Genomic DNA, 12,166 nt, shown 5'->3' on the forward strand with positions numbered 1-12,166 from the left:
CAGAGATCTGCAGCATGTGTGTTTACATATTATTCTGTGAGTAATACACAGCGCCAGATCTCTGCCTGTGCACGTTTAAAATCTGGCGCTACGTCATAAGGGGGATGGGGCAGCTGCGGGATAAAGTAAGAGACAAAACTGGATCCTCTGGGCTTGTAAGTATGGTATTACAGCATAATAAGAGCCCCAAAGGTAGGGGAGAGAAAAAATCCTTTGGCAAACTGAAGTTTCTTTTTAATAAGGGAACACAAACACCACTTCCAATCTTTCATATTAAATCCCGGGGCAGATTGCTTTTGCTGTGAAGAACTAAAGTAGAACTCTGTGCAAAACATTTCTTAACCCTTGCAGTGGGGCAAGGGTTAAGAAATGTTAACCCTACACTGTAAGGACTAACTGCTCGATTTTACCTAGGTGCTAAAAAAAAAAGGTAAACTCACCCGAACTTCAGAGCTGGCTTGCTCTTAGACTGGTCTCTGGAGCCTCTGTCTTCCCTTCCGCTGCTGTGATCTAAGGATCCTCGAGTCATCACAAACTATACACAGTGTATGTGAGGGCGCCAAGGAACATACCATTGCTGCAGTGTGGCATTTTAAGCACTTGGATTTCAGGTAGTTTACCAGGAGAAACAAAGCAGTGGACTAAATAAGCACAGCAATTAAAGTGGGGACCCCCAGAGAAGCTGATGAAGCAGAGATCGGCTTCATCAGCTTCTGTAGCTGGAAAGTGACACTGAATGCAGGAAGTGATGTAATATACATCACTTCCTGCATTCAGGGACTGAGAGGAGATCAAAGGGAGATCGTGTATTGATCTCCTGTCACGAAGCCCTGCCGGTCCCGGCTGCATCAGGCACAGCGGATCTCGGGACCAGCAACTGCAGTGACAGCTGCTGGCAATACAAGCGATCGGGTGTCTCGAGACGCTCGATTGCTTGAATGTAAAGCTCCTGGCCGGCCGTGTGATTACAACGGCCAGCCGGGAAGCTGCTCGTCGGGCTCCGCCATTCTCGTCACAGACGATCCCATCGGCGATCCGCTGACGTCACGGACTCCTCCCCCCTTCCCCAAGTGGCTCCGTGGGCTAACAAAGGGAAGGGATGTATAGGCCAATGTAGTTGGATCTGTATGTGCGTTATAATTAATCGATTAAAACATGTTTTGATTAATCAAAAACGAAAATTTTAATCATTACCAGCCCTAAAAAAAAATCATACATTAAAACAGAGATGTACATATCCCAGGAGCTCCGTGTGCTCCTTACAAATGACAGCTGCCTCCTAACTTTAGAATTTTTCTCTAGTCTAGTACTGAAGCTGGAAAAGTATCTGTACTTGTACCGAGTACGTTACTTGGTATCGCTGCATCCCTAGTTATAAGTTAACATACATTGGTTTACTAATTAGTCTTTTGTAGAAGTACTATAGATTAATGTGCTACACCCATATATCTGTTTATACATCACTATATTTTGGGTTTGATGAGGCTGAATATATGGGCACACTCAATAGGACCCATAATCTGAAATTCTATAACCTTATTCCATCTGAGTGTGGGCTATGTAAGAGACTATAACCCCTTCTGTGTATTTGATGGTGTCTGTGAGAGGCTGCATGTAGAGTACCTTGCCATATACCTGCAATACATCAGAAGTCTGTCCTTTTGTGGTATGTCTGCAGCTGTACTAACAGCAACTGCATGCACTACCAAGGTTAATGTATTATGCTTTGTTCTGTACATTGGAGTGTGTATGCACTGAACACATACCTAATATTTGTGGCTCATGTGCTTACATTTTAGCTGAGACCTCCTGTGTTTAGGTCTGGTGTTCAGGGAAATTAGTACCAATGGTGTTATGAAAATAAGAGTTGAGTTTTTCTTCTATATAAATATTGTACAAAATACTACTCAGTCCTTCCTATTCCTGAACATTTCATTTCAATCTATGATGTGCAAATTAATCAATAAAATATACAAATATTTACCAAATATATAAATGTAATTCACAGACTCCTGAATCCTGCCTGTTCATAATCATGTTATCCCAATCCACACAATTATTAATACATACAAATCGAAACATATGAATAAAATGTAACCAACAGTATATAACTAGTGTTAATAATGAACCACACTAAGGCTGGGCACACACCTTACAACCATCGCAAGACTTTTGTCTTGCGATGGTTGTAAGGTACTTTAAAAAACGTGCGATCTGCCTATCTTGCATAGGCAGATCGTACTTGCGATGACCGCAATGCCGAACAGGCAGTGTGCGCTTGCGCACACCGGCCCGCCCGGCTTTTATCTTACGAACATGCTGCACACCTGCCGAACATCGTACGATGCTCGGCGGGTTTTCGAACATGTTCGTAAGTTTAAAGTCGTGCGACCTTACAGTAGTAGAGGTCGCACGGCTTTCACACACCTTACGATAATCGTACGATCGCGGGATTTCCCACGATTATCGTACGATTATCGCAAGGTGTGTGGGGACCTTTTTAGATGTGGCACTCTTGTGCAATCACATGAATCCCAAAACCCAATATAATGTGCAAAAAACGACAATCATTTTGATTAAACTTGTTTTAAATGTAAGGTTCGGATAAATAACCATAAAACAATGTCCTATATATTTCTCATCGCAATAATCAAGTGCTCTTTCCACCCAGAGAAATTTCTTGTGTGTATTAAATCCTTTTCCAGCCACCTCCGTGTTTATCCACCTTTGTGCTTCTGCCTGCTCCACCCTTCATCAGAACACTGCTCACTTTCTGGGTATCCTGGTTGCAACCTCCAAACTAGTTTTTGATTTGCTGCAAACTGTGTTCCCCACGGCTTTCCTTTCTCTGTCTCCAAAGTCTTAATTTTCCCTGTAGATCTTGTTAAGGCTGAGTTTATGAAGATTTGTAGCCCACATTGGGGACCTTATTACCTGGAATGCTATTATGACTGTCACCTACCTAAATGTAGACTATGTAAGGTCACAAATATAATCTTCAATATCCTTGATGGTAGAAATGAGAATGGCAAGATCCTTGCCACACACCTTTCACTGCAACAGAAGTCTGTGCCATGTGGTATGTCTGCAGTTCTAAAGGAAGGTTTGTTTTGTTTGGGGCCTAATGTATTATGTTTGACTTCACATCTAATGGCTTATGTATAGTAACAGCTTTTCTGTTTATACTATTCCGCATTTGAGGTCATAATGTGTATGCATGAGTTGCTTACGTAAAAGTAATGAGACTTATGTATGCTTACATTTTAGCTAAGACCTCTTGTTAGGTTCTGGTCTGGTTTTCAAGTTTTGTATAACATTATATGTATACCATTGTTTACTAAATATGCCTGCTGGTGTGTTTTAAACTCCACTTACAACAATCTTTAACTCCCAGGGGTTTTCCTTCAGATTTATGCACCCGGGGTTGCAATCAGTGACTGGATTATACCTATACTTTGTTTCAACCGTTATTTACGCTATTCATAGACTAAATCTAAAAGATAAAACTGTATTAAGTTAATAAATAAATATTAATTTCCAATTGCACCTTTTTGCGAAACGGTAAAAAAAGATAAAATGAAGTAACGCAAAACTGTAAATAGGCGTCTCATGTTAAAATCACTCCAGTGTTTGTTCTTCCCAGAGGATCGGTAAATATCACAGATATTTAGTGATCCTCCGCTTGGTCACCCACACCCGAAGTCATCCTGAAACTGACAGGATGATAGCGTCTCTCCTCCCCACTCGCTGCGGCTCCTCTGCACACCTCTGGACCATCCTGAAAGCAGGCAGTGCTCCCTCCCTCCTCTGCCCCCCACCGGCTCCAGCAGTCCATTTCTCCTTGGATCCCTCAGCACATACAGTCGGGGGAGAGCAGCGTGGATCTGAGGAGAAGCATGGAGCGGCTCCAGGTGGGGAGAAGATGGCAGATGCTGGGGGGGCCTGACAGCTATTATTTAAGGGGGACCGTCAGGGGAACTGTTCTTATATAAGTAACATGCCCCATTACACGCCTTTCAAATCTGTTCCCTCCTTTTAGTGGTTTGTTTTTGCCTTTGTTCTGTTGTGCAGCATTGATACGCATAACTCACTATTAGCAGCCAGGGAGAAGAAAAGCATGCAAGTATCTGTGAGAGACAGGGAGGTGTGATGACATGCGAACATACAGTAACTGCCTCTGTTGTCATGCCATTTCAATTAAAGTAAGACGGTAGGCAGAGGAAGAAAATGGTCTGTACAATTATTAACCGCATTTAGGGCCCATCTACACCTATGTGTCTTAATGCATGTGTAGAGGTTTGCTATTGTTTTTAATGGCGCCTTTTCACATGGGTTGGCATGCATTAGCCACAAAAAGGTCATGTCTGCTCTTTTTTATCCATTGATGCATATTATTGGGGCTTTTGCTAGGAATGGCAGCACATGTCCATGCACCATGGTGTATATCAATTCTTCTTTAATAAAAGAAAAAAAAAAGGGTTTCCTATTGCAGACCAGCATGAGTTTGCCATAGAAAAGAATGTTGATTTTTTTTCTTTTGCGAGTGTGGAAGAGGAGAACTTTCTTTTGACTCTGAATTGTTGCAGTAATTGTTACAATGGTATAGCAGACACTAATATACTATTGTACTGTGGGATCAAGTGAGGTGTGGTTGAGCTTGAGTTTAGAAGAAAATTGGTGTTTGCACACTGTACACGCCTTTTATTCTGGAGCTTGTAAGGTAATCTGCTATTTTTCACAAAGAGATGTTATGCCTGGTGGTGTCTGCTATTGCATTATGTTAGTTTATGATTGATTTTGATAGTGACAGGTTAACCTTAAGCTAATATCAGTCCCTAGTGGGAGGGCATACCTTACCATTCTCTGCCTCTATAAATCCTTAACCAGTGCAAAAATAGTATACTTACTGTTTATCTTTTGCATTGAATGCATAAGTCACTTGATGCGCTCAAAAGACAAATGGAGAGTGCTCTACCTTCTCCCTGCAATGCAGTTCCATCCAACCTGAGTGCACAACCAAGAATTCCACAAGCACTTTGTTATAAACAGTGAAAAAAGTTTTTGCCCACGGTTCCAGATCCAATAAAAATCTTTATTTAATCAAAACCAGACATAGCAATACAGGCAGTCCCTGAGTTACAAACATCTGACTTACTTATGACCCCTACTTACAAATGGGGGCTATTACTGCACAGCAGGGGGTCACAGGATGCAGCCATAGTGTACCGCGCAGCATTTCAGTAGTTGTAATGCTTCGCGCTTGTGCCGATGAGGCGTGCCCGCCTTTATGGGTCTGGTTCATAGTACTGTACAAACATTACAGGAAGTTGGCTCTTGTTAGACGTGCAGACGAGGGGTCACTGTGAGGTTTTTACTGCTGTCTGTATCCTCATTAGAAAGGTTTAATCTCTCTTCCTGTCCTTGAGACAACAGGAAGGGAGAGGAAATCTACCCCTAGAAGGGAAATTCACTCCTGTAAGAGTGATCATGGGGAAAAAGGTGTCTCCAGTGAAGCTTTATCACCAATCCTTGTTTCCACGACAACCCAAAATTTTCAAAATCCCAATTGTCACAGGGACAGAAAGTGAAGTAAAATCTTCTGCACAGGGGCACACACAGCAAAACAAATGTTACAGGGGATTAAACCTTCCCTATCCAAAACTACAAACTATTTTTTTGGCTGGAGTTGCACTTAAAAAATGTACCTGTTCCAACTAGCATACAAATTCAACTTAAGAACAAACCTACAGTCCCTATCTTGTTTGTAACCCGGGGACTGCCTGGACTGATAACACATTTCAGAGGCCTTAATCGTAGCAGCTATGTCTGCTTTTATACCTCGATTGATGGAATATAAAAGATTTGTATTGGATTGGGAACCATGTGCAAACACTATTGTTTTCCGGTTACTTGATTTTACTTGGAAGAAGAATCTGTGTTTTCAGCTTTTCATGTTTTACATTTAACAGGAAAAAGTTGCGAGGAGCTATCAGCTCTGCGTTTTCTTCACTGACCACTGAAAATCTTGCTGACCTAATGCCATCAAAAGAAGACCTGACTGTTGTTAAAGTGTTTGTCCACAAAGGAGATGCAGTGTCAGTCTACGTCCACAACAAGAATCCTATCATATTTGAGCTAGAAAGACGTTTCTACCCAACAGGTTTGATTTTGTTTTCACAAGCCAACTGTAACTGTCAGAGATTGGTATTTGTAGAACTGTGAGCAGCATTTGTACTTCAGGTGGCCATACACTGTGAATTTTGCACAGCTGTCGGCACCCTTTCGGCCAGCATCCCTCGATCAGCCAGAAAGATATTCGTTCGAACAGAGTCAGCAGCCAATGAGCTGCCAGCTGTGTTCGGGTATTCTGACAGTGGCCGGCGGCCATTGTCAGAATACAAAAGAAACAGCGGGAATTCCTTGATCATCGTGCTTGTAGTGTTGAAGGAGGAATCTGCTCAATTTTTTTCGTTCAGCCCGCGGGTTGAACAAAAAAAAATAATAGAGCAGTGTATTGCCAGACTCATCTCATTTTATATGTGTGCTTCCAGCATTGCAGGCAGAATCAGTGATAACAATAAGTAGTATATGAAGGAATGCTTTATTTCTCATGCCTTTTTTATTTGTTTTTTCCATGTTTTCCTTTAACTGCCGGAGCCATGTTTGAACTCGCTTCAGTGTGTGTGGCGATACCAGACATCTGTGGCGCTAATATAATTTTCATACCTCTGTGCACCTAATACATGTTTCTGTTTGTGGTGGCTCTAAATGTTATTTATTTGTTTTATTTAACTTTTATTTTTGGCTTCATCCCGCTCTCTGTGGCTGGGAAATGACCGCTCAGAACCTGGAATAATCTCTTCTAGGTTCATTCAGTGTGGGGAGTGATCAGCGAACGAATGTTGCTGGTCTCCCTCCCCTCTCTCCGCCAACACTTGCCACTGAAGGGGCATGGAACCCAGGATACATGGTGGGACCCGCCATTAGTAGTACATTAATGACTGAGTTTCCCTCAAATAGGAAAACATAGTTATAATTAAAAGCATGCAACCCTGAGGGGCTTCTGTAACTAGGGACAGGACAGTAGAAGACTGTTCTCCAATTTTAACTATCTTCAGCTTGTTGGTAAGGTAATCTAAAATCCAAATACAGAGAGGGTTGCTTAAACCCAACATTTCTAGCTTGTATACAAGCTTTCCAGAAGAAATTGAATTGAATGCAGAGCTAAAATCCACAAAAAGCATTCAAACAGAACTTTTCTCTTCCTAAAGGTGGGGGAGAGATCTATGAAGAGATAAAGTAATAGCATCCTCATTCGACCTATTTGCCTGAAAAGGATGTAAACCCACTGGAATACACTCCTTAATATGCTGGAGAACCAGTTTCTCAAGACACTTCATAACAATAAATGTGAGGCCCACAGGACAATAGACATTCAAACAAGAGGCAGCAGATTTGTTTGGTACAGGGACAATAGTTGACATTTTAAAACAAGTTGGATCAGCCTTACATCAGGTAACAGAAAAGCACAGTTCTGTAAAACAGCGATGTTATCAGGCCCTGCCACTTCTTTCACATTTACTCCAGACAGAACACATCTCACATCTGATACAGACACTACAAGAGGCACCTCTCCTGAGGATGAAGCAGCTACATCCTTATTGAGATGCATACAAATTATTTGCTGTAGATAATCAGGGAGAGAGGCTTTGTTAAAGAAGAACTATGAGGTGAGTGCTTTTCACTCACCTCATAGTTCTAGCCGACCTGTGACAATGAGACTGTCACAGGTCGGCTCAGTAGATCGGGAGGTGAGCGAACACTTACCGGCGTTCGCTCACCTCTCGATCCTGTCACGGCTCTGTGCCGTAGCAGGGGAGGGGCTGGATTCCCCCCTCCGATCCGCCAGCGCTGACTGGTGGAATGGACGGGGGAGAGTACAGCTGGCTCTGCCTCTAGATAGGTAGAGCCAGCTGTCAGTCACGCAGCTGGGCGGATCCCGGCACAATTGTCGAGATCCGCTTCAGCTGCGGCGTCTCAGTATACCGCGAGCAGCAGCTCGCGGTATGCTGCGGCGTCTCAGTATACCGCGAGCAGTAGCTCGTGGTATACTGCTGCGTCTCAGTAGCTCGCGGTATACTGAGCCTAGGGTGACGGGAGGACGCTAGTTTGTGTCCTCCCGTTACCCTAAGGAGAACTATGGGGAAAAGCCCTGACCCCATAGTTCTCGTTTTAACCTTTATACCCTGTGTGAGATTTAGCTTCCAATGTTAGCGCATTAAGGACACTTCCACTCGCTTTCCACTTTTTTTAATACAAAAGTTGACACCGATTTTCCCTTGCAGAGGTTTTTAAACATAAAGTACAGTTTTTTTTGTTCTTCATCCAAAATATCACTTTCAAAGTCTCACCGACTTTAGGTTGTCTGTTTTCCGAACACCTTTCCCATACAGGCTGTATCCAAACTGCTGCACACAGGCTGTTTCTTGTCCTCTTTGCCACACAGGCTAGTCTGCTCAAATGTATGTATGTGATCGAGTCTTCGATGCACGCATCACGGACCTTAAAAAAAAAAAACAGGCTAGTCTTTTCACCACCACAGGTGATATGCTACTCAGTCCGCCAGACACAGACTGGTCCCAGGGTGGAGCCCTCCTGACTTCTGCATAGAGACCTCCTCTGTCTCCCAGGTGGAACACTGAACATTAGCCTGCAGTCTTTTTATAAGGGCTGTGCACAATCATTCGGTGCTGGTCACCACTAACGCCGAGACCCAGGAATGGAGATTTCTTCCCTCCCAGTTCTCTTAGAAATCTCCCAACTATATTCCAGAAAACCCGGAAAGATATGTATAGCCAGCTCTTTTCTGGTAAAAGTACTTTCCTGGAACCCCTCAGCCCTTCTTGCTGGGAGTCCTGGGTGAGTTTGATGCCACATTTTACCGTGGTATTGCCGCACAATGTCACACCTACCACAGACTGTATAACCTGCCAAGTCAAATCCCCATCCCCCCCCCCTGCTGCTTTAAGAACTTAAATGATGCCTCTTTATCCGATCATCTTCTTTTCTCCTGTAGTTTTTGGGAGTCCCTCCAGTGCAGGTGCCGGTCTCTGATCCAGCGCTGACTGCTGTGTCTTCTGTATCCCACGGAGTCTGTCCGCGTGCACGCTGCCGGGCTGCGTACATTGACTTACCCTGGGTCTCTCTCTCCTCTGCTCCCGGCCGAAGATCTGAACTCGCATGCACCCGCCCCATGATCCTTCACGGCCACTGGAGAATTTTCAGATCTTCAGACGGGAGCGAGCGGCGGAGACACAGGTAAGTAATAACCTATTTGGTAATTTTTTTAAAAATGTTTTTCCATACGTCTACTGCTTAATAGCAATAGATATATGCAAAAAAAAAAAGGTTTAATTATACTTTAAGGTCCTTCTCCAATCTTGACTGATTCATCAGCTAACCCTTCTTAATGGCAACTTTTAGCCTCGCTCTGGCATGTCTGTGAGCCTTTCTGTCCCCTGACCTGAAGGCTGCATTATTCTAGACAGGGCTCTCTCCTTCCCATTTACCCAAGGTTTCTGATTGGGAAATTATTTTAGTAGTTGCCACCTACTGTACACATTACATATTCTTCTAAGCTGATTTGGTTCTCCATGGTAGCGGCTTCTCTAGGTATATTTCACTCAGTACGTTCAAAACTGCCAAGCAGTCATTGCTCCATCCAAACAAACAGTCACCATTTTATTTTGTTGGCTCAATCCTGTAATTAGCCTGTGAATAATCTGGACAAAGAAAAATGTAAATGTGATCTGATAATCCAAAGTGGTGGGGAAGGAGACCTTTGTATCCACCAAAATGTGTAAATGTGTAAATGTGATCCAAAGTAGGGATATGACAACGCTAATAAAATTTTGGCAAATAGTTCTTAAATCTTAAAGTCCCTGGCAACAATGCAAACACTGTCAGGATGTCTGGCCATTTACGCACTGCCACATAGTCGGCCTGCATTGAATTTGTATAGTTCACATATAGTGGGATGTATAGACCAAATGCAAGTACAAATGTAAACTCCCTTGGAAGATGAAAAGACCTGCATTTTATCAATATAAACTTCACTTTAGGTTTACATATTGCTTCCAGTGCAACAGCATTATGACACCAGGCATTACCTATGTCGACATCCGTCCCTCCAACGCAATATTTTTCTCTGGTTCAGTGCATTGAATCAAGGTCTTTGTAAAGATAAGGGCACACCAGTCATTTAAATCCCTTGGTTTACTCAGGCGGACCCTTACCTCATACATTTTGCCCTAAAACGACTGAACCTTTGGCAGGAATGAGCTAGGTAAGGCGTAAGCCTAGCATTCAGCTGACTCAGCCTCACTCTGATACCAGCTTTCTTCCTGGGATGATCATAAAAACTGTGGTGACGGAGCACAGCAACCAAACGGAAGCCCAGCAGCCACTATCCAGACCGAAGGACCCACAAAATGGTAGCAAAGTCCAGCACAGACATTCCTAAAGCCTTAAAGATGAACTTTACCCTTATCTTCAAGATAAGTCACCGCTCCCTGCAGGGATTCCCCCCCCCCCTTCCCTCTCCGATCCCCTAGTGCTGAATAGAGGAACGGACAGGGGAGGGGGCGGGCACAGCTGGCTCTGCCTCTAGTTACAGAGCCCGCTATTAATCAGCCAGCTGGGTGGATCTCAACAGTATTGTCAGGATCTGTCCTGGTGCCGGGGCTCTCTCAGTATATAGCTCGCTGTATACTGAGCTTTGGGTCACGGGAGGAGGTTAGTGTATGTCCTCCCGTGACCATTAAGAGAATTATGGGATAAAAAGGTTACCCCATAGTTCTCTTTTAAAGAAGAACTGTCAAACGGCTTAAAGGTTGGTCTTATCGCCTAACTTATGATTGACTTCAGAGAAAAATGTGTTATATGTGTTGTAAATTTATGAAATTTATAAGTTAATGATCATGCTCAATTTTATGTTCAAACAGTTTACACTCTTTGGCGCCATCCAGATATTCTCCCAGTGTTCAGCACATGGCCACCTGTATTTGAAAGAATGAATGGCGGTGCAGGTAATTTTCTTACTTTCTGTTTGAGTTTTAAAAGGCTGCTTCCAAGTATTAAACTGGTATTGGTGGATCTAAAGTTTACATGGTAACATACGTTTATACTAGAGGTTGCCGGCACCACAGCCAAAAGGGAGACAGCTCTCCTGATCAGTGCAGCAGCCATACAGGATGGGACTCTCCTAATTGGTGCTGGTTTAAATGGCGAGCCAGCATGTGGCTTTGTGTACAAGCAATGCTTTACTACACCAAAGTTGAACTCCACTTCTACAGTAATGTTACTGGTGTCCTCCATGCCTGCCTTCAGTTGTTTGTATCCTCTGCCAGTGTTTGCTGTACCACTGCCTCTCTTGTGCCTTAGTGTCCCTATGCACCCCTATGTCTCTAAGAGGGCCTTGTGTTCCATCCTTACTCAAGTGCAACCTGTATCTTCAAGTGTTTAGTGTGTGCCCTTGCATCCTTTGCGCCTTGTGTCTCTTGTGCGCCCCCATGTCTTCAAATGTGTCACCCATTGTGCCCCTGTGTGCTCCGGTTCCTTCAAATGGGGCCCCTGTGTCTCCAAATGTGCCCCTGCGTGCCTTTTAAATGGACATGGGGCAATGCAATATTTTTATAGGGGTATATTTACTCTAAATGCAAAATTAAAGTGTCTGAGAATTCAATGTATATGTTTATTGATTAAAATCAATCTTGAAAGGAAAAAAAGCTCAAGCTGGTTGCCAAGTGGATCATATTCAATAGTTACAATACTCAGTGTTATGCTTTACCCATAGTCCATAATACTATAATAGTTTGATTTTTTTTTTTCAGTGGTTTATTATTGCACCTGTTGATTATGACTAAAATATTATTAATTAAAAACCATAAAATCTACCTTTTTATTGAAGTTGATGCTGATCATTTATAAACAACTGTGCTTGAAAAGGATCATTATTCACTTTTAAAGCCTTTGTAAATTAATTCCTGGCATCCATGTATATGCTATTCAAAAGGCTTCTGAATGGATATACAAGAAAATTTGCAATTTATCCCAATCTCGGGGGAATCTTAGCTTGTATTGAGAAAATGTATGAATGAATGAACAG

General features: G+C 42.9%; 1 protein-coding gene across 2 annotated transcripts in view; it reads left to right on the forward strand.

The window, feature by feature from the left end:
• The window catches only part of EIF2D (eukaryotic translation initiation factor 2D), a 41,302-nt gene that overhangs the window by 1,764 nt on the left and 27,372 nt on the right, over positions 1-12,166 (forward strand). For both annotated transcript variants that reach the window (XM_018561316.1, XM_018561317.1), the window contains exons 2-3: positions 5,970-6,160; positions 11,004-11,087. In XM_018561316.1, coding sequence (XP_018416818.1) covers positions 5,970-6,160; positions 11,004-11,087 — 275 coding nt within the window. The remainder of the gene's footprint in view (positions 1-5,969; positions 6,161-11,003; positions 11,088-12,166) is intronic.

Source organism: Nanorana parkeri, unplaced genomic scaffold (genome assembly GCF_000935625.1).
Source record: "Nanorana parkeri isolate BGI_ZX_2015 unplaced genomic scaffold, ASM93562v1 scaffold516, whole genome shotgun sequence".
Classification (NCBI taxonomy): domain Eukaryota; kingdom Metazoa; phylum Chordata; class Amphibia; order Anura; family Dicroglossidae; genus Nanorana; species Nanorana parkeri.